General features: G+C 34.7%; 1 protein-coding gene across 1 annotated transcript in view; it reads right to left on the bottom strand.

Annotated features, from left to right (window-relative positions):
• LOC106499132 (sodium channel protein type 2 subunit alpha-like) overlaps nt 1–24,157 on the bottom strand; it is a 62,048-nt gene that overhangs the window by 27,350 nt on the left and 10,541 nt on the right. Inside the window, exons 9-16 of the mRNA XM_067298541.1 lie at nt 24,084–24,157; nt 20,625–20,924; nt 15,861–16,208; nt 13,898–14,030; nt 11,626–11,864; nt 8,503–8,676; nt 5,995–6,351; nt 3,177–3,662 (exon numbers count right to left, since the gene is read on the bottom strand). The exon at nt 24,084–24,157 is cut by the window's right edge and continues 133 nt beyond it. Coding sequence (XP_067154642.1) covers nt 3,177–3,662; nt 5,995–6,351; nt 8,503–8,676; nt 11,626–11,864; nt 13,898–14,030; nt 15,861–16,208; nt 20,625–20,924; nt 24,084–24,157 — 2,111 coding nt within the window. The remainder of the gene's footprint in view (nt 1–3,176; nt 3,663–5,994; nt 6,352–8,502; nt 8,677–11,625; nt 11,865–13,897; nt 14,031–15,860; nt 16,209–20,624; nt 20,925–24,083) is intronic.

Genomic DNA, 24,157 nt, shown 5'->3' with positions numbered 1-24,157 from the left:
CATGACCTGCTACTGGAGACAAAGTTACTTTAACTGCTGCTCTTAACATCAGTGGCAGTCAGCAAGACACCAGAAAAATGGTCAATTTTACTCTGACAGTTCTTCTGCAGATCTAGCTTCCCACATGGCTGTTGTTTAAAAAAAAAAAAAAAAAAAAAGGTCTTAAAGGAGATATATCCTGAGGGTGTTTTAGGTGCTTAGTACTGTCACATTTGAGTGAAAGAAAGTTCTGCACCATCCCTTGCCCCTTCTTTTGCACACGAGACCTTCTCCTAGCAGGAATGCTGTCTTGATCATATCCATTGAGAGGCAAAGTAAAGCAAATTATGGTGTACTTTTCTATAGAGGTAATGTAAACACTGGGCTGATATACTCTTTATTGTCCTTAAAAGGAAATCAGAAGGCAGCAGAGTATTCAACAGGAGTGTTGACTAGGTAGGAGAATGTTAGGAGTTGTCACAAATTCCTGTCACACATCAGAATATCTGTTCATATATTACCAAAGCTATTGCATTTTTATACATACAATAAAAAAGCACTTCATCTTTTCTGTAAAAACCATTCAGGAGGAATAAACAGAAACTGAAATGAATATGGAATTCACAATTTTCAGGGCACTGGTATGAGATTCCTTTCTTCCTAGCTACCATTCACAATATGCATAAATATATGTCAAACAGTTAAGCACCAAACAGCTGTCTGAGAGCTGAACTTAAGAGAAGCTCTATTACTTCAGCTTCCCAATGGTGGTGATTATTACACTCTATGGAAATCTTAAGGCTCCACAGAAATCTCAAACTAATTCTATCCACACTGAGGATTTCTCCACAAGCTCTTAATATATATACTCTCCACCCTGGCCAATTTCCTATAGTTACCTGAAACTTTCATTTTCAATTTGCTTACGCAGATTTATGGATTTAATTTCTCTACCTGAAGACATACTGATACATCTAAAGTTTGTAACACAGGCAAAATCCCTTTTGATTTTGTGGTCCTGAAACTTCAGGGTGGCCTTAGAAGAAAAAAAACGTGATGCCTGAGCCAAGTGAAGATGGGAATGAATAGAGCAGTTGACTTGTAAAAGTCTTGTGGGAAATCAGTATGTCATTTAGAACTCAGCACAACAAGGGCTTTTACTCCTTTTTCTTAGGGTGTACTTGCATCACATTTTCACTTCCAAAGCAGAGTAGTTTCTACTGCTGAACTGCATTTTGTTGTCTCGTCAGCTGTACTGATAAAATATATGGAGAATACTGTAAACTGAGTCACACAATCTGTCTTAGAGAAAGAAATAAAAAATACCTATGGGAGGATATTGTTTAATTTATATCACTCCAGTGATGTGCCTTATAGAAGTGCAAAACACTGTAAAGATTGCCAGGGGGTCAGGAGCCATGGGAAGTTCTCCATCCAGCTCTGCTGCTGAGCCCAGCATGTCATGTAACCACACACTTAGCATCTGCACATCTTGTAAGCTAACTCCCTAATGCATATTGCACATTTTTTAAAAAATAGCATATTGAGGAAATTTTTAGTCATATAACTTCATAAGGTGGAGCTACAAAAAAGGACTCATCGCTGTATTTAACAAAACTAACCACAAGGACAGCAGGAAATTTAGAGTGAAGATTCATTTTAAAGAAATAACAACATTATGTATGAAAAGACTTAGATATCATTGCTAAAGGTTCACTGGAAAAGGCAACTAACTTTTATTAGATCAGCTGACATGAAAAAAGACTTAGCTCTGAGACCCAGCATCACTCTAAAAACTTAGCCTTTTCATACTGTTTGACCTAATAAAATATATTATGCCACCTTATAAACTCTGCATTTCTTGTATTCTTAAATTGCCATGGGTATACTGCTTTACTGTCTTACTGATTTGTGCTGAAAATGTTTATTTCTGAGCAACTCAGTCAGATAGACTAGAATATTTTGCTCTTAATTTTACCACTGTTATGCAGAGTAACCTTCTTTACAATCATAAATAAACCCATACACTATGTTCTGCTTAGACAAAAAAGCGTACTACGATCAGTTGGATCATGGCTATCCATAAATCATATGTGATATATTTTGGTATTACTGAGGAATACAGCAGTGTTAGAAAATGTGGCAGCTATACAGCTATGATACAATTATGAATGTAGGGCTTCTTTATACAAAGGCTTTCTTTATAGAAAACAAACCCATTCCTGTTAATGAGTCATCACGCTATCACAGCATGTTATCTAATTCAAGGTATATTTATCCAAGCTTGTTGATCCCTTAAACCTCCCATTTTCTGGATTTCTAATGGAATTGAAAATAGTTGTAATCTGTATTATGAACTTGCAGGTACACTTCACCATAACTCCAATATACCAAGTTTTCCATGAATACCATTATCACCTGTGCATGTTCACTTCTGGTGTGTGAGCCACTTATATTTTGAGGCACCTGGCTTCTTGTTTTTTAGACCAACTTCTGTCTCTTTATACAATAACAATAGCATAAGGCTTTCAAATAAACTGTTTCCACATACATATACACTACAAGATGTAGTTTCTCTGCTCTGCAGCATAACTTCTTGAGGTACTGCTTTACCATGACATTGTTGGTATCTGGATTACTTCATGTCAGCCAGCCATAGTCCCTGGACCCCAAATCTACATGAATATTGCCCACAACACTTTTTAGATAATTGATTCACGATGTCTCAGGGTTCATTTTTTAGAACTACCCTAAATATAGAAAAATACAATTTTTTTTCTATTTATATTTGATTACATATGCAAAGCTATATACTCTTAGCCTTCTGCAATACTCTCATGCCATAAATCCTGATCATGTTCTAAATACTACAGAAAGGATGCTTTATGAAATGTGTGCAAGTCCTAAAATCTCTCATACTGTGAAAGAAATAACCATATTTAAAATGAAACATTTTCCAAATGATAATAAACAGAATATAAACGTGTGAAATCTAAGGACCCTTAGTGTACCATCACATAGGGTAAATTATCAAACCATTTTTCTTGAATTATATTTACAAAAATAATAGAATATAAAATTATAGGATATTTACATGGGATAAGACAGTCTTTTAAACAATACTAGAAGTAAAATTAACGAATACATAAATGCATGACTACAATATAAGGCATAAAGGTTAAGATATAAAGTCCTACCTCTTTGCTTTCTTCCATATCAGATTCGCTGCTAAATTCTTCTGTGTTCAGATTTTCAAAATCTGATTCTCCCACCGCAATGGGCACTGTCACGGTGAGGCCTGGATTGTTGATGAATGACATGTAATCATTTTCATCGATGACATATTTCTCCACACTGCTGCCTGTGCCTACACCACTGGTGGTTCCATTCCCATCTCTAACACAATTAAGATCTTTGCTTATTTCAACTACAGTATGGTTGGAAATGCAGCTGTCTTTCTTGTTGTTTAGCTCTTCAAGAGCTTTGATTTCTTCTAAAGCTTTCTGCTTTCTAACAAAGGCTTTTTGGATGAATTCCTGTATTTTTCTTTTCACATAATCTATGCCCTTCTGAATCCTTGCCACAGCAATCTGCAGATTGTTCATTTCATTATCATCGTCCGTAGCAGCAAGGTTGTCTGAACTAAACGAGCTCAGCAGCAAGGCCAGAAACAGGTTCAGTACCTAAAAGATGAGAGAATACAGCTGTATAGTAAATACATACATATAAGAAGTGAGTATTTTTACGGGATACTGTCAAATTAAAATTGCACACATTATTTGTTTTGAAAAACAACATTCACTAATTTCAGACAACTATGTAGCACCTTAAATTGCAAAGCTTGTCCATACTAGTTTTGATCAGTAGTCACTCAGAAGATGAAAACAGACAAGCTAATACCTAAACAATGTAACTCTTTGATCTTTCCCTGAAGCAGCATGGTTTTTTGGACTCTAAAATAATTAAAGTTACAAAAGTTACTTTTTTTTAAGTTATAAAAAAAGTTACAAAATTCTAGATAGCCACATTCATCAGAGGTTTGAAAGACTCCTTTCTAAATCTCCTAGTGAAATCACTTGGAGTTTAAGTAGAATTAAATAAACATCATCCTATAAAAATGAGATAGTTTTCTAGGATGCAGATATTTTAAAAACCTGTATCAGTTAATGTTATAATAACCTACTTACATTTTCTATCTATTCTTTGGAAGATTATAGCATAAGACTGTGATTTTCTATTAATTCTGTGATCTTATATTAAATTCTATAAGGCTGCCATAAAAGGATAAAAGAAATATTTTAAAATGAATTTTACCCTTTAATCTTCATAATTATAATTATATTATATTATTTAAAATTGTATTTTCTCTCCTTTTTTCCCTTGACAAAAATTTAAGTACTTTTTTTATTATATAGGAATTTAAAATCAGAATGGACTTCTTCATTTGTCAGCAGTTCACTGACACTAACACCAGTATTGCCTGAGAACTGTGGTTTATTGTCTGAAAAATCAAACATCATTATTGTTTTTTTAAAATGTCTTTTCTTATAGACTGTAGCTATTTCACTGAAGCTTACAAGCAATGGGTCACTTCATACTCTCAGTCTGATATATGATGATCTGGTATAAAATTACACTTTTTGAAGGGCTGGATTGGTAAATGATTTCAAAGACTGCAACACAGTCTTTCATATCTTTGGACTAAGTGGAGGCCACCAGCCATCAAAAGCTGTCATGATACAGCAAAATGGCAAGACAACCTACGTCCTAGTGAACAAAATTCCACAAAATCTAAGAAAAACAATGGACTGAAATTTTGTTCTCAGACATACTGATGTAATTTCAAGAAAACTACAAAACAAAAAATTCTCAACCCTCAAATCCTACTTCAAATATACATCCCCATAGTTAAATGTATTAGACCTCTCACTTCTACTCTATACACAATTTAATTCTGCAGACTTTCACAATTCCAGAAAAACCCTGAAGTTACAGATACTTAGAAGAAGGGAAGAGGCAATATGAATCTCAAACAGTATTCCTATGCAGAAGCAAATATTAAAAAAAAAGAGCAGGTTATTGTATCATAATTAGCTTTCTGAGGCTCTGCACATTTCTGCTAATCTAATGTCAAGATTGCAATGTCCTCTAAACAATCGGGACACAAGCATGTTGAATTCTATTTTATAAAAATTTAAATCACGTTAAAATATATCACTAAATGAAGAGAATTTTGACAGTTAATGAAATACAATTTCTAGGCATCTCAAAGTGAATTGCAAAGATTAGCAGTAAAAAGAAACTTAAAAACTAAGTGAAAAGTGAAAATGTAAATGCTGCATTCCAATTATAATCCTGATTTCTAAAAAGTTCTTATCTCACCAATTCAATATATATCAAGTGGAGATTAGGCAAATTAACTTACCAGCTTGAATTAAAAATTTTCTATAAAAATTTTTATATAATTTTGAATTAGAAGCTTGTAAATACACTTTCAGGATGGTAGCCCAATCATTCTGTAGGGATTTGGTTTTTGTTTTTTATACCTAAACAGGCTAAAAAATGAAATACTTAAATTCAAGATATGCTATATAAGAACAACTGCATTGCACTTTATTTTTATTAAGTCAGAAGTTTTATGTGTCAACATTATCTGTTAAGTGTAAGAAAGTCGATTCGATTTTTCCTTCAGACAGGAGGCTTGGCATAAGCTGATACATAAGTGTTATTATTTCAAGAGTAGTTTAGGTGACATCTGGTTTTAAACAGCACCTCTAAATTAGCTGCAACACTCCCATAACAGGGTGTTTGATGTGACAGTTTGGCATATTCCTAAATATCTGGACCCGTAGTGAGAGTACTTCAATGTACGGAAATGAATGAGAAGGGTGAGAGGGGAAGGCAGATGTTTTCTTCTTCCAAAGAGAAGCATGACAAACTTTCTCATTGCCTAGCTGTAAATTATTATGTCTATTTTCACATCGGAATTAATATTCAAAAATGTTCTTCACATACCACTAGGTTGCCGATCACCATGACCAGCATGAACACAATAAGGCACATGGTTTGGCCTGCAACCTCCATGCAGTCCCACATTGTCTCTATCCATTCTCCACACAGCACTCGGAATACAATCAAGAAAGAGTGGAAAAAGTCATGCATGTGCCAGCGTGGGAGTACACAGTCATTGGAGATCTTGCAGACACATTCCTTGTAGCTTTTCCCAAACAGCTGCATCCCAACCACAGCAAAAATGAAGACAATGATGGCCAGCACCAGGGTCAAATTCCCCAAAGCCCCCACTGAGTTGCCAATAATCTTAATCAGCATATTTAGAGTTGGCCAAGATTTTGCCAATTTGAAAACACGAAGCTGCAAAACAAAAATGCAGAAGAATCATGAGCATTAGTTTTACTGGAGTTCTGAATGTATCTTGTATCATTCTTTATGAAAAATTCTGTTTTGCAAATATCTTTTATTATGTTAATTACACATACTTTCTTTGGCTGTTGTCTGTCTTCAGTAAATTTAGAACCATATGGAGACTCTTCACAATTTAAGTCTCAGAAATCAGTAAGAAAGGACAGACAACAACAGGATATTTGACCATATCATGTGCTAGAAGCAGTGACAGCATTTTAGGTGTATAATATTTTAACTATTTTAAGATACCCCATTTTAGGAAATTCAGATAGTTGTGTAAGCCTTGAGGAGGACATAAAACAGCACTTGAGAGGTAAATGCATAATCTATGCCTTCTGTTACTGTCCTGCTTGGTACCATTTTTGTCTTCTGAAAAGATCTAGAAACATAGAGTGCTGTAGAGCGTATTGGTCCATCTCCTAGGATATCCGAATCACTTTGAAAATTCTTATACTGCTAGTCAGCCTTCTGCTCTGACAAAAGAAACTAAGGGTTCAGTTCAGCAAACTGTATAAATGAATTTGAGTCCACTTATCTGAGATACCATACGGCAGAGTTGCTTCTTTTCCCTTGCTGTTCCTGATATACATATTTTAAGCCAAACATCTAAGGCTGTTCACACCTATAGTAGTTATTCTTCCTGAGAGTTTTCCAGAGACCTTTTTGGAGAGCTTCTAGTTAGTGATGTCTTCAGTGTACTGTACTGAAAACAATATGAACTACATTGTTCATTTTACTTATCAGAAGCCAATTATGAACATTTAAATATCAACATTAAGTATTTTGTTGCTTATAAAAGCATGCTAGGAACAAATAAGTCTCATACCAAGACCTACTGAATCTCTTGTGAGTGGCAGTTTATTCTAGTAACTTGGGCAGATGTGTGCTCTAGATAATCAAATCTGATCAAAACGAAGCTAGGTCCAATGAGTTTAGCAGAGCATATGAGTTTCTGTAGATTAATTTGTTCTTCACTAGGAAGAGTGTATTTTTAATGGAAGACAGAGAGCACGGAGCTTGCTATTTGCCTAAATTGCAGTGATCAGCATTTAGTGATGCACATAGAGAAAGAATATATGTTTTGTTTGAGTTTGGCAATTTACCGCATTTGTTTTTGATAATTTTAAACATCCACTTACAGATGACTGCACAATTCTTACAGACGTATAGACATATAGACATTTACTACTCCTTCTGTGCTTGCTTGGCTCTACATTTCCCTCAGCACCACATTAGGTCTTACAGGCTTACTCAGAAAATGATTTTTAAAGTAATAATTTGATGTTGATATTGTCATGCCCTTTCAAAGCATAAACATTGACTTAAAAATAGTGCTCAGTAACCAAGCTATGGTGTGTGAACTTGGGTACCATGGCAACTGGTGCCATCAAACTAAATAACTACTTCCTGTTCTATATATTAAGAAATATCATAGGATTTCAGGTAATGTGATAACTATTAGTGTTATGGACTTTTAAATCATGACTCTACATACCTATAAATTAGTATAGTTAGAATACTAATTGCTATTAAAAAAGACATTTCTATTAAAAGCTCAGTGATATTTTTATTTAAGTGATCTCATCCTAAAGTCAGGTTGTTATGACTCTATTATATCTAATGGAATTACTAAATATTTATTCTCAGTGCCCATTAAAATAAATGTTGTGAATTGGGATGATATATAGGAACATTACAGGCAACACAAATAATGTTCATAAGATAAAGAATTTAAAAATTTTTTGATTCTATTCGCTGTTGGCAATATATATACATTCTACAGATATGCAGCTTTGATGTGTCTTAAAAAAATCTGTATAGCTAAAATTTTAAAAATTCTCAAAAGATAGCAGTTAGTCTTATGCTGGCAAATGATATCAGTAGGATAGGGTATCAGTAGAATAATTTGGTATCAACGGATATCAAAGGATCTCAATTACCACCTGTACTTGTGACTTTCAATTTAGGCATATATGAAAAATAGTGTGAGCCATATAGGTATATAATACATCTCTACAACACTGGCAGTTATTACATATGTCACCACAATTTTGTCAGTGATATAATTGCATGCAAATATTTAATTATCAAGGTATTTACCAATCTGAATGACCGAAGAACTGATAATCCTTCAACATTTGCAAGACCAAGCTCCATTAAACTAAGGCTAACAATAATACCATCGAAAATATTCCAGCCTTCTTGGAAATAGTAATAAGGGTCCATGGCAATTATCTTTAGTACCATTTCTGCTGTGAATATACCAGTGAATACCTAAAACAAAATGTAATTAGTTAGTTGAATTGTTTTGAGAAACATATTTGAGCAAATTTTTATAATCCAGTTGGAGTTCTGTTACCTGTTACTTGTACCTGTTACTATGTAAAACATCTGATTGTTTTCTCTAAATAGCATCTAAACATTTCTATAAACAGAAACTCAGTAATTAAAAGCAAATTACTAAACCAATACAGACACAGGAGGGCAGAAGTTTGATAAACCTCTGCTAAGGCATTCACCCGTCAGCAGCTCAGCTCCAGTTCATATGTGACTAAATGTCTTATCATCTACTATCCATCCAGCAGCTGATGTGATCTGATCTGGTGTTTTTAGTCCAGTTCCTAGAGGATAATTCCACTAAAGCAAAACAAGACTTGACAGTAATTTGCATCCTTGCTCACAGTCTAAGCCGAAATGTTAATACAGAGTCTAAGTGGGCTCTTCAGGTCAGAATTGAAGTGCGTGGGTGGAACAGGCTGGGGAAGTTGGAGCTTCTTGCACTGGGCTTTTAGGGAAAATATAGAGAGGATTCGATCCTTAGGTGCAGCACAGCTACGATTCTTCATGATAGCTATTTCCGTTTGATGGTGATAATGTTCTTTGAAATATTTGAAAGTGTCAAACGTGAAATGATCAACGCCCCTTCATTTCTGAATGTCCATGATTTCACCCAACATCACACCTGCAGTGAGTAGTGATCAGTGGGTTGTGCAGCATAATTAAGAGCTGTTTGGAGCATAATGCAATACCACTAAAAACATATGAATGTTCTGCAGAACACTCAAAGGATATCTTAGACAAACCAAGTACCTGCTAATGAAAACTGATGTTTTCCTCCACTGCCTTGTGATGGTTCATTAGCCAGCTTGTTCTCAGTCCTCCTGTAGCTAGTTTTATGGAAGCAGAGCTAACCTTTCACAACACTATCTAACTAGACTTCTGATAAGCTTTTAATTTAAGCATATTAGGAAGTAGCTGTAATGTGAAAACATTCACCATTGTCAAAGTGTAAATACCAACCTTTTAAAAAGTGTATACTTTTGAGAAATTAGAAATGTAGTGAGAAACATTACACCATTAAATTGAGATATGAGAGGTGCTATCGCATAATCAGAAGGATGTGATAGGTATTGCTGTGTCATAAAGACATTTCAACAAAGAATATTTTTCTGGACAAAACTGTCATAATATTGGACAAATTAATTGAAAAAATAATGAAAAACATTTCATTTTAAAATATTGCCATCCCAAAATAACCTGTGTTGTCCACAAACTACTTTTTCTTGAGCTTAACTGCATCCCCAAAAACACAAAGATAGTAGTACATCGTAGCAGAAGTAAATTCAAGTTTTGTTATAATTACTGAGAAGTTTTGAATTCTGAATAAATTTTAGTATTTTGGAAATGAATCATTGTGTTTTAGAACTATTTATTCCTTCTCATTAAAATGCTACACAAAAGAACAATCATATTTGTCATATTTAATTTATCTTCAAACAGACCATGATGTCACAAGCAAAGAGTAACTTAACATATTTTGGATGCAAACTATCAAATTAAGGTTAATAGATTAATACAGTGAGGAACAGAGAATTTAATTGAAACCAGCAGGGATAGTATTCACTGCATGTATGCAGCCCTAATTAAGGATACTGGATTGTTACAAAGGATAGCTTAAAGTATGACTGTTGCTAGTTTAGGATTAAAAAAAAGCAAAACATGAGATGGGGAAGAGCAGAAGACCTTGGAAGTGTAAACAGAGAGATCGTCCTAATATTAGTATGAGAGACTGACATATTAAAATACAATATTCTAGAATCTGTGATGAATATAAGAATATGCCAGTGATTAAATATTTGTCCAGGAGAAAGGAAACTGTAATTCACACAAGAGCAGTATGCACACAAGAATACTACTTTTATTTTAGTTCTGTTTTAAAGAGTTATAGAAAGATGTATTACTGATATGTATAAGCTAAGGAAAATGTTTCGACTCTTCAAAACATAATCTGTTTGAGAGACTGAGAAATCTATTATTGCATAATTTAAATAGTAGCTGACTTTTCAACACTAATCTTTCTAAGTGATTAGTTCAGCACACTTGGTTGGTTTTTGTTCTCAGGATTGCATATTGGTGAATCAGTCCACTCCTGTCTTGTGTAAACTTTCTGTAGTAATGTGGGCTGGCGAAAAATCAAAAACATGTGAGCCCTCCTCTGAAACAAACACTTGTGAGGTTGAGTCCTCTGCTTCCTGAGCATCGGAAGTGAGTGAATCAGACCATAATATTTATGTGATTATTCCACATGTGGATTTTCTTGGTATCTGCTCAGAAAAGGAAATAGATATATCCCTGGATCAGGTTAACATTGGGGATGGAATCATTGATAAACTAATAAATACTAGGTGCTTTTTATTACAGAATAAAAAATACTCTTCTAGTTTAATAAGTATTTTTCAGTTACCTAAAGTGGTAGGGACTCACAAGAAATATGCTTTTCTTGGGAATGTACTTTCATATAATGTAACTGAAAAAAATTCAAAGAGGAATCCTGGCAGTTGAATATTTCATCAGTTTATTACATAAGAAAAATATTTTCTATGATGGAATATCAGCACCGTGGTAAAAATTAGATAACCTACTGTAACTTTTTTAAAGACAAAACCTAAGATAGGCCTCAAGAAATCTGACAATCAAGTGATGAATGCACTTCCGAAAGTATTCAGTTATTTCATTATAGCAGTTATAAACTAGATTCATAAAAGTTAAAGGCCAATATTGGCTCCAATAAAGATCACTTTATCTACAAAAATCATATATGCAGTTTCTAAACTGAGCGAAAAAAAATCTGGAATGAATTTAAAACAAATGCAATGTATTTACACATATTTTCTTTTAGAAAAGGTTACTCTTAAACCAAGTACTACGTGACAAACAGCTTACCAGGTTCCCCACAGAAAGGACGCTGCTAAACTGCTCGGTCATTGGATAGTGCTCCATGGCCATGAACAAGGTGTTTAGAACAATGCAGATAGTAATGGCCAGATCGACAAAGGGATCCATCACGACTAAATTGACAATGTGTTTTACTTTCAACCATGGGCTCCAGCAGTCCCAGATCAAGAAAGTGTTTGCAAATCTGTACCAGCAAGGTGGACATTTCTGTCTGGATTCTTCAAGTTCTGTAAAAAATAGAAACAATTAACAAATAATCAATATTCCAATTATAACATCCAGAAGTGTTTGTTTAAAATACGTACAAATAATACATCATTTAAATAAACAATGCACACTAAAGTGTGATTTGCCTCACCAAGTTTAGCTATCTAAAAGTTAAGCACCTAGTCTATCTAAGCTCCTCTGTGACCAATGGAGAGTGACAGGTATCTCTGAAGAGTGATTCTTCTCAAAAATCTATCTTAAGAGAGAAAAAAGTGTGTCCTTCCATTGAGAATAGGGGGAGTCTGGACAATTAGTTTAGATTAGTTGATTTGTAACTGATGCCTCAATTTTGGATAGTGAAAGTTAGCATTACTCCACCATCAATATGCACATTTGAATTTGTATAAGCTTCATAAAATAGAACATTTTATTATCCATATAACATGCATACATAGTTTGATATGAGCTACAAAAAGTATTGTATTTGCTACTACAGTGAACCACGGGTATATCATGCTAGATAAATGACTCTTTCAGTGTGCATACATAACATTCTTTATTTGAATCAATACTTTTTAATATATATAATGCACACATTCGCATTTTAAAGGGGATCATTTGACCTTGCTTGAAAATGTTTTATGTGTTTGCAATATATCTATGAATTGAGAAACAGAACAACTGTATTAGACTCTCGTCTCAATTAGAATCTTAAAAAAATATTTTTTCTTCCATTTCACTGTCAAAGTGGTCAGAGTTACAAAAGAACTTTCTAAGTAGTTAATAATAGCAAGGATGAATGGCCAATGTATGATCCTACCTACCTGATGGGGTGTTTGAGAACAGCTCAGAAAGACGACAGATATTCGTTTAAGTGAAAAGTATTTAGACTGCAAAATACATATAGAAATTGACCCACTTCCGAGGAAGTTCCTACATAGTGGCATCAACCCAAATCTGAAATTATTTTACAGTTTTCAGACATCCCAAAGGCACAGGGAGGCCTCCATCATCATAACGCTCATGGGTGTTTTAGCTAAAACAGCAAACATGCTGTTTTACAGTTTTTGCTAATAAGGATTATTATGATAAGGATTATTGGCATAGTGCTCAACCCTGCACCTTGAAGACCAGTGGGTTGATTTTTGTCTCTAATATTGTCCCATACAGATGGAAATGCGGGAAGTTAAAGGTCAATTGCCAAAGCTCTCAAAGTCGTTGGAACATACAAGCCTTCTCATTACAGCAAGGTGGAGGCCTCCTGGCAGAAAAGGGTATCAGTAAGTAGTGAACGTTTTCTAAAATCTTTAAAAACCATGATGATGACAGTTCTTCTGAAAGAATATATGGATTGGGTGGAATAATCACATTTCTGAAAATGTAATCCAGTGATTACATCCAGTGAATCTTTTAAACATATAAAAATATATAAATGGTGTATTTATGAAGTGTGAGTGTACTCAGTTTGCACTAAATCAGCAAAACACTTAATTGTAACAATGTATGTTTTTCATTTTCAGTAAGTACAGTTTTTTTAATGCTTGTTATACTTGCCCAGTAATGCCTAAGAAAGTCAGCACGGGAGGATTACAGTTGTTTGTTCCTTTTAAAACCTTTTCATTCCAATCTCCTGTTGTCTGTCCCCGGATTTTAAGTGTAAGGGAAAGGACAGTTTTAGGACATCGCTACCAGTATCATAACAGTTCCTCTGTACCTTATTTTGTTTTTTCCATTGATCTGTTTTAGGAAGAAAATACCTATCATCTTCTCTGTTTTGGGCCATGGCCTTTCCTCAGCTATGGTCATTTTGATTCTCTTACTCTGTTAGTCCACTCACTAGAGTAGTGTTTTGAAAAGTGTCATTGAAACTGAATTTTTAAGCATTTAGAATGGGCAAAATGTTTTAAGAAAAGCTCAAAAGCCTTTTGTAGTTCTTCAGAGATTTCACCTGTCCAGTTTTACATTTACAAAGGAAATTATGTAAATAATTGCACTTTATGTGTAGTTAACAGAAATTTAATGAACTGCCTGTCAGAAGAAATGCATCACTTACCCTCCATTGTATTTGTAAGTATACTGGCTATACTCATTGCTCTTTGTCTTGCAGCAGAATCTTCCAGCATTTCCATGGAAATTTGATAAGAACTCAGTCTTCTTTTTCTTATTTCTGTTTCTGTAGTGGTGCCCTGTAAATGAAATACTCAGGAATTAAACCATCATTTTAAACATCTGATTAACAATATTTACCATGTAAGTGTGTAGTGACAGTCAGAATTGTGTTTGTATAGCATATTAGACTTTCCTTACACGCTGCAGGTTTCTGTCCCCATAGGAGTTTGTTTGATCTTTACTGAGGATCTCAGTGGAAATTTTGTACAGTGCTACAGGCAGACAACTGAAAGACACATTACCAAAGCAATGTGGGGCCAAAGGTGGTATTCATTTAAGTGTTTAAGAGTGAACAAAATTTTTCTAGCTATCTTTTTACAAGTGATTATTAGTATTCTTTCAAGAAAAAATGATCAAAGTTGAAACCTGTTACCTTGATTTCCAGCAGCTAGCCATGTTATATAATTAAAGTGCTAGTACAGAAAGAACTATTATTTAAGAAAGTAATTCTAATACAAGAAATATGAATATAACTCTAGGAATTAATTAAAGCAGGAATTAATTATACTGTGTACCGCATTCCTAACCTGATGAGCGTCTTTGGAAAATTTTTAACTTTTTATAGAACTTTAACATGAATGAGAAAAAAATCACATCCTATTTAATATTTCATCTACCTAATTCTCACCAACCACAAATCTCATACAGAATTTGTTATATATTCTTGGAATAAACATGTAAGTCATTTTACATTTTCCCCTGTGTTTTGTACAGCTTCTAATTACCTCTTCAAAGCAAAAATATCCAGCTCTGTTTTAAATGTGCCTTTACACGCTACTATTCTGTAGCATGTGAGTGTCCTTACAGTTGCTTTGCTTTTCCTCTGGAATATGGCCTAGTGATTTGAACACAGGAGGGGGATTAGATTATTCCTAAATCTTGGTTCCTGCTCTCTCACTGATTCTGTCATTCATGAAAACCACTCGTTCTTTTTTCATTATTCTCTCCCCATCCAGAAAAAGAATAATGATACTTGCAGAACTCATAAGGGATTTAAAGATTAGCTTAGTGTGAAGATGAAAAGCCCCTTACAAGCAGTCACTAGTACTATTTCCTTAGAGAAGACTCTTGACTTAAATGGTGAATCTTTTTTAAATGAACATATTTCTGAAATACAACTATATATGCATAAACTCTAAGGTAATCTGAATTTGTGGTCTGAAGATCTATATCAAGATAGGAGAGAAACACAAAAATAAAAAGAAGAAATACATAATAGTAGTAATGAATTCTCAATACTTTTTTATAATGAAAATATCTTTTCAGGTTGAATACAGTGATATTATAGCCACCAAAGTACCATATTGAATCCATATTAAATATTATCATGTATGTAAAAGCTTGCTTTAGTAACACTTTGAAAGAACATAGCTTACAGAAGTCTGCAACTTTCACTGAAACATAATATATTTGCAAAGATACATAGAAACTGTACATGTTTTTTTCATGAAAATTATGGCAAAAAAAATCTTTGACTTAATTCTGTAAGGGCTATTTCCGTTAACTATCATGGGAGCAGTCATTGGGTCCTACTTCATTTTGCAGGTGTTTTTCTATATGTTTCTACTGAGTTATATCTTTAGTTATTTATCAGATGTCTACCTTTGTTGAGGTAAAACTATGTATCTTGCTGAAGGCAATGCATGTAGGAGACTATAATACTTGAGTGAGGCTCAGCCATAGGAACTTGAGGACATTTTTTTGCCTTATGTTCTGTTGTTTAAAAACTATTGCAAGTTATTGAAATTATTTCTTACAGCTGTAAGAAATCATGAGGTATACAGATGTGAGCAGTATGAAAAATTTCTGAACCAAATTTTAATAATTACTGGTTTACTTATAATTACCTCTGGTAGAAGCTGTCCAGTAGGTGAAGTTAGAGTTGAAGGTCCTCCAACTAAGGAAACCACTCCATTGCAATCCACAGTGCTGTGCATCTTCCCATTTGCTGGAAGGGCTGGTATCATTCTGGATGATATACTAGCTTGACTAATATTACTGTTGCGCCGTTCTCCGTGTCGATTTGGAACAAAGAGAGAATCTCTTCTGCTCTCATTGTCTTCCAGAGTGCTGTGCTCATCATCAGCAAAGTCATTTTCTGATCCTATATCCTTTGCTCGTCCTCTGAAACTGAAAATGCTTGTTTTGCTGTTGCGCCTTGGTGAGAACAGGGAACCACGAATGCTTAGCAAAGACTGCAAGAGATTAAAAAAAAAACTAAACAAAACAGCATTAGTACTGAAGTTGTAAGATAATGGAAAGGCTTGGGTTTTTTATAAGAGTAGTTACTATGCTGAAGAGGAAGGATAGTTACTTTTTTTCTAAATAGTATCAGTCTGCTTAGAGCTAGCCTGTACTAAAGGGGTAAAATTCTCTTTCGTGTTATGTAGTAGGACTAAAGAAAAGGAGTGCAGGAGACATAAGTCAGGTTAGGGAGTTTAGAGCAAAGAATGCAGATCGAATTGGTATGGACCCATAAAAGCACTGGAGGGAAGAGTTCTCAACATCACTATCGTGATTTTGCAATCACTATTGTGATTTTGCAGGTATTCTTCTTTTACTCCTTCTCTCATTAGAGGACAGACCTAAAAATCTTTTTAGTTTTCTTCCTTTCTTCATCCCTTAGAGGCCCAGGGATGCCAACTCATAAGGCTCACTGCTCACTCTTTCTCATTCTATTTGCTAGAGACGGAAGTGGTGTTAGGGTTGGTATTAAATTCAGTCTAACTAAATTCATGCAAAGAACTTATCTGTCCTCTTCACAACAGGCTCAATGGTGCGGGAACAACATAAGCAGTACTCTAAAGCTAGAAGACAGAGACAACAGCTTGGGGAAGCTCTGGAGGTACAGTGTGAGCATGACTAGTAGTACTCTTGAGCACAGCACTTGGGGCAATAGCAGGCTGCACACCTACCAGAAGGTGCCACTTGGCCATCAGGCAGCTCAAAGCAAGCATTCACCAGAGACACAGTTACCTAAAGATATCCTCTTACAAACAAGAAAAATAAATCAGTGGTTGTTGGTAATTCATCTATTAATTACAGTAGAAGTTGCTTAATGGAATCTTCTCCCTTGCTACATATTTTATTAACAGCATTCATGAATAAATAAAATGAGTACTAATTGTGGAAAAAAGAAACACTGCATTAAGATTTCTCCAACCCTGCCTTTGTACAAATCTTTGCATCATGGTACCTTAAGAACCTGGTTTGAGATGCTTGTTCACTAGTTTTGCAGGTGGAAAGCACTTATATGCAATAACAGTGTTTTTATCCCCAAACAAAGTGAAAGCGAAAGCTTCATTAAAATATATAAAAGTCTATGTAAATACTTTGAGAACCAAGCCATCTGAATATATGTGTATATCAATACATATATATCCATACCATCTGTACATACATATCTGTACCCAGATATATACATACATAAACATGTATGCTGAATGGGTAGTACTGCCTATTTTAAAGGCTGGCAAGTGTTTCCTATTATGAGATATTATGAGATGTAGTCCTCTGTTCTTACAGCTATACCAAATTTTAATAATTTGGGCTGAAATTTTCTATGCCAGCTATGAGCCTCAGGCTGAGTTACTTGAAGAATATCAGCCAAATGGTTCTGATAACCTATTTATGTAAACTAGGCTGGGAAAAAGTGCTGTTTTTCTTATGCTCAAAAATAACTTTTTCTTGAAAACCTCTAGTATCTATAGAGCATGACATTGATACCTGACAAAACAGTAACCTAATTAATGTGCCTTTTGCTATTTCTTTGTAAATACACTTGGCTAACCTACAGTCCTTCAAAAAATCACATACTTACCAGGTTTCAGCTGACTACCACCGCTACTCTTGTTTTTTAGTGAATGTTTCCATGGTTGCTATGTTTTGTGTGTTGCCCAATTCTTCCAGTATGTATTATCGTGCTCTGAGCACACCTAAATGGATCAGGCCCCTTAGGAATTTAAGAGGAGTAATGCCTACTTTGAAAGCCCCTGCTGGGTTTAGACAAAAGATATAAGCCAAAATGGCTGCAATTCTAACACATGGAGAGGCAGAAATATATATGCCTTCATGTTCCTGGCAAGTAAGAACAGAAAGGAAAGCTTGGCTTTTCAGCAGGCTGCATCATTCATTTTCACATGGAATATTGTATCAGAGAATAAAATCTGCTACTGGGCAGATTATCTCCCCTTACCATGCTATCCTACTCTTTCATGCCCTGCTACCCTGCTTCACTAAGGAGCTAACTGCATAACTAAAAAGATAAACCAGTCCTTCCTTTACCGATTCTATTGGGCAGCATCCTTCCACTCATCACATTCTGGTGGCAGCTCAGTTGTGTTTCAGTCATATACAGGCAACCTTTTCCCAAAGTATTTTTACAATTGCAAAACCAATTACCAAGCCTGTCTTTAATTCTGCGAATTATTACCATTTACATTATTTGCTTGATACATGTCTCTCTGCATACATGAATTTCAGATGGTCCCTTATTTCTTTTCTGCTGTGTAATTCATGACTTCTCAAGATGAGCTATTTCGTTGTCTATGGTACCATTTCCTTGCTTTATTTCAAATCTAAGATATATACGTGTTGCATACACTGTACACATTGTATATGTTGTTTTCACTTGGTTTTAATGAGTTTTAATTACTCATCCTGCAAGATGAATTCATATTTAATATTAATGTTATCAAAAGTAATTTGAAATGACTTACTTTTTAAAGCTTGTTAAAGCTTGTAATAGTTCTTTGTGAAAACTGACAGGATGAAAGCTCTCTGAAAGTTTCAGAATATGAGCAAATACATGCAACAATGTTTGACTGTGTGTTAATAAATCTAAAGCAAATTTATATTATCTATTTAGGCTTTGTTTCAAATCTCCCTGCCTTAGTATACCTGTTTCTGTACCAAGTACTTTTTCTGCTGATCCTTTAATTCTACATCAATCTGTACACCAATAAACACGTTTAATATAAACATAATATCTTCTTTAATCAGTCTCTTCACCAGATGTATATAAGATAGCATCAGAAAAATAAGACTAACAATAGAGAAGCATATTATTTAGTACTTAAAGCACAGGACTAGTGGTCAGAAATTCCCTTCTGCTCAGAGTTTGTCAATGACTCTTTTCTTTAGTGTGGAAAAGTCACTCACCATCCTAATCTATGCAGTAGGATGCTTATATATATATATATCTAACTCAAGGATAACTGTGCAGTCTAAAATGAGATCCTTAGCTGCAACACCTTTGTATCAGCCTGACTCAAAGCCTACTGCAAATAATGAAAGATTTTTGGAGAAGCTTTGGCCCAAAACTAATAATACCTTTCAATAAATCAGAAATATTCTTTTACTGTTTTACTCAAAGGAATTCAGATAGATTTAATCATTGCTTGTTAACTCTTTACTTCTTATCCAGAGAATAAGCTGGCTACTCTTCTTCATTATAATAAGCATTATTTCACTTCCTCAGAAATGCAAATGTGTCTTTTTCAGACCAGGCATCATCCCTTATATTTACTTGACTAACTAATTACTGATACTTTGTCTCAAACTAACCTGTCCTCCCCTCAATGTATATATTTCAGTGTGAAGTATTTCTTCTGATAAAACTCATATTTTATATCAGTTTGTACACTAACACACTTGGTACAAACATTATATCGGATATACGTAGGTAGCTCATTATCATCTATTGGCTGAGACCAGACATGATCATTTTGAAGTGATGCATTTAGAGTGATTTTGTTATGAATGCTGTAATAGTCTGTAGAATGTGAACTATGCAAATGTATCCTTAAGCCACAGAAGAGATCCTTTGATTTAGGGGAGTAGAGCTTTGAAGTTAGACTTGCTTTGAGGAAGCAGTTGGACTACATGATTTCCAGAGGTCCTTCACAACCTACTTTTTTCTGTGATTGTAATGATACAATCTCAGTCTTGTATAATGAATTTCTAATGAAAAAGAAAAGTATGCCTAAATTCTTATAAATACGAAACTAAATGTTCCCTATATATTTTGTCTCTATTGTTGTGTATGAGAGCAATTTTTCTCTTTATCTACCATTTAAATAAGTTAATTAAGGAAAGCAACATAAACTAAAGGTAGCATGGAATTTCCTATTCAGGGCATTTTGATGATGTGGTCTGCTAAAAAGGTCATATTTATATAATTTTGGAATAGATCCAGAACAGAGAACCTGTGATTGGCTGATGCAAATATACTTTTATGAATCTATGCTACTAATGAAATGCATCTCATTTTTTCTCCAGTCTACCAGATACATCTTCAGAAATACATTTTATAATGTTTATAATTAGTTTTTTTATTTATTAAGTTTATAATTATCCTGTGTATGTTCTTTCTATCCCTTTACTAACAGAACGGGTCCAAACAGATCTGGTAACTTGGCAGAAGCATGTGGCTAGTGTTTGAAACAATGATGAGTGTAGTAATTACAAGTAAGTTCAAGCAGAAATGCTCTTACCACTTTTTTCTTCTTTACTCACCTTTTACATAGCTTCCTATATGTAAAGCTGCTGTAATGTCAATCAAAACCAGATGAGAGTAGAGGTACATGATTTAATAAGAGAGAGTACTGTACCTGGTGGGGAGATGTGAACCTTTTTTCATATGTCAGTCGACTTCCTTCCGTGGAGAAGCGAAAACTTTTCCTTCTGATACTGTCTTCTGATTCAGACTTGGGAAGCTTATCAATATCTCCTTTGTCCTCTGCTTCAGACTGTTCTTTCTGTTTTCTTTTCTTCCTTCTGTTTCTCCTTTCTTTAGCACTCTTTGAGCTCAATTTTGATGCTTCTGAAGAACTTTCTAAGAGTTCTCCTAATCCCCCTACACCACTGAAATCTCTTGATGCAACTGATGCTGCTGCTACTGCTGCTGTTGCCTGTCATGTTACAAAATATGGTATTCTTAGTATGCCAGATATGAACAGTTTTGTAGGCTTCTATTGATTATTTTTATTATCACTGTGGTAGTACTGCCTGTTAGGAACATTTCAGTGGGCAAATACACACAAACAAACTTAAGATAAGCTACTGAGATATATAGCTCCCCGTTGTTTAGTAGCATAAGCACTTGAAACATCAACTTCAGCAGTACAATATCAACACCATTCCTTAAAGCCTTGCTGCACAAGGCACTGATCTAAAATTAAGGTAGACAGGAAATCATAAGCATGGGGCTTTTTTGTATATTTCAGACCTGCTTCCCCATTTTCTCTTGAGAAAGCCCAGCGTTATACTCCAACAGAATTCTGTTGATCCCTTCTGACTTTTCATAGAAAGAACTAGTCCCTAACTTCCACTGTGTGAGTTAATGTATCGTAATCCAACTAGCAGCCTGCAAGTAATTTAATTCAGCCTTTCTTCACTCTCTTCACAATGAGGACACTCTCCTCACTTTCCTTCTACCTTCACTGGCAACAGGCATACTCTCTAGGCATGTCTTCGAGCCCTTCCTTCTTCCCAAATTCCCACTGTAACAGCAGTCTAGATCTTTGCTATGAATACAGAAAGGTAAATTTATTGCCTGCTGCTGCTGCTAGAGGGTATAAAAAATTTAGGTTTATTCTGCGATGGAGACAGATGAGAAGACTTACTGGAGCAGGGAACAGTTCCAAAATTGAGGACCAGTACCTTCAACTGCAGTGGTTAGGCTGCCTGATTTAGTTCATTAGGAAAACAGGTTCATTTAGTCATCAGATAAAGGAAGAACTGAGAGCATATCCAATACTCTCCTTAGAAACAACTGTCTGGGAGCTGGCTGTGAAATGCTGCAATGGAAACTATATATGGGAAACTGGTAGAGTTCTGTGAGCTCATAAAAAAGGGTGATGTAAGAAAATGCCAAAAACTGGAGTTATATAATAAGGATGACTAGTAATTTTCCAGCAAAATATATAATACTTCTGCTATATACTATATTCTATATGCTATATTCTACTACTGTATAATACTATATAATACATTCCAGGAATGATGGGATATGTCTCTGTAGCAGGAAAGGATAGTTTGACAACTCATAATATGAATTAATGGCTTTGTGTGCCACAATATACAACCCATGCTATACAGATTGACCAGATATAGACCTTTTCTAATAAATGGACTATTAAATATTAAAATGATTCTGAAATGTTTATCAATAAAACTGTGATACTCAAAATTTTTTCATACAGGATTCAGAATATCAGCTTTAAAATGCTATCAAATTTCTAACACAGACCAAGGGACCAGATGCTGAGTCACCATCTGTCTACTTCCTAATACTAACAGCAAAAGACAAACAAGTAGAGCACCCCAAAGAATCACAGAATCACAGAATGGTTGAGTTTGGAAGGGACCTCTGGAGATCATCTAAGTCCAACCCCCCAGCTCAAGCAGGGTCACCTAGAGCACGTTGCACATGATTGCGTCCAGGCAGGTTTTGAATATCTCCAAGGAAGGAGACTCCACAACCTCTCTGGGCAACCTGTTCCAGTGCTCTGTCACCCTCACAGTAAAGAAATTTTTCCTCATATTCAGATGGAATTCTGTAACTTAGGTTTGTGGATGAGCAGGTTCACTATCAAGGGAGTGAAAAGATGAGTGCCCCACTCTTTTCCGTCTCAGAAAACAACTCCACCTTGTAATTCACTCATTCTACTAATATTCTCTCACACACACACAAGACCTTGATTTTAACATTGATTTTCTCATAATCAGTTGAGTAGTCATTCATTAAAAAAAAAAAAAAAAGATGCCTTGCCATGGCCTTTATACAACCTTCCTCATAGTTTCTGTTTCTTTCTGTTCTGCCTTTGTTCCTCATTCTGGATCAGCTTCTTCTCTGTCAGCATATGCAATCACACAAGCACAGTTTCTGCTGTCTAGAATAGCCTCCCAATATCTTTTGATTTAATTAACAGTGGTTTAGTGACTTTCAGGGATGAAAATATCAGATCGTTTAAAAATATGTATTCTTTGCTGATATTTAACTTTTTTTTATTTGCATTTTGCAGGATTCTGCTTTTCTTTAGTGATTTGGGAGTGATAAGGTTTAATGACTAAAATAGAGATATGCTAATTAGATTTCACAGGTCATGCATAAAGCTTTCTTTTCAAGAATCAGATGGAGAGTTTCCTTTTCTATTACCACTTTCTTTATAGAATCATTCTTATTTGGTGAAAATAGCTGTAAAAACTACCAAAACTATAGTTTTGTAGAAGATTCTAATTTGCTAGCATTTTATAAACATTGTCCTGTTAAAAATGACTATACACCACATGAAAATCAATAGAAAATGAGTCCAGAAATTAGAAGGAAGTCTGGCCACAGAGCTGAATTACAACATATAACACCTTTCATATATTTTAGTTTCAGATAAGAAAAGCTCCTACATAAGTATCTATTAAAATTGCTTTTTCTCATATAACTGTAAAATAATTTTCTTCTCTTTTCAAAGAAAACAAAGACTGCTTTAAAAGAATTCTGAAGTAGCACCTTTGTAATAAATATTTTTAGTCTATTCTAAGGATATATAAATGTCTGATTGAGCTCGGTGTGCTTGATTTAGGGATATACTTAAATATCTTGTTGGATAGGACCTTAAGAGAACACTTTAGTATTGATTACAATCCTGCACTCTATTTTCTGAATATTGGAGAGGAACTATTAAACACAGCAAGCCTGGAAATTCTCACTGAGACCATAAACCAGAAGTAACAGCACTAGACTGTAACCAAAAACCATTATGAACTATGAGTACTTATAGTCAGGTTTCTAGGACACCTTTATCAGAAATATTTTACTTTTACAGCCTTTGGGTGAACACAGTAGCATGTTTTTCTGTACCATTAACTTCCTTTCCTTGCCATTGGGTTAAAGATACTTACGTGTTGATTTTTATTGGCTATTAATAGTTCCACTTCTAAAACTTGCATGGTAAAGGAGACAATTTTTTTTTTTTTTGTAATTCATTGCATGATGAACATATTCTATCTCATAAAAGTTTATTATCCTTGCTAGAGTAAGGGTGTTCAGAAATTACAATTTCCATCATTACCTGAGCTTCTTCTTGTTGCTTTTTCAGTTGTTCCAGCATTTGTTGAAATTCTGCTTCTTTCTGCTCTGCTTCTT

This window comes from Apteryx mantelli, chromosome 6 (assembly GCF_036417845.1).
Source record: "Apteryx mantelli isolate bAptMan1 chromosome 6, bAptMan1.hap1, whole genome shotgun sequence".
In the NCBI taxonomy this organism is placed as follows: domain Eukaryota; kingdom Metazoa; phylum Chordata; class Aves; order Apterygiformes; family Apterygidae; genus Apteryx; species Apteryx mantelli.
The sequence above is the reverse complement of the archived record's forward strand: the minus strand, read 5'-3'. Positions and strand labels throughout refer to the sequence as shown.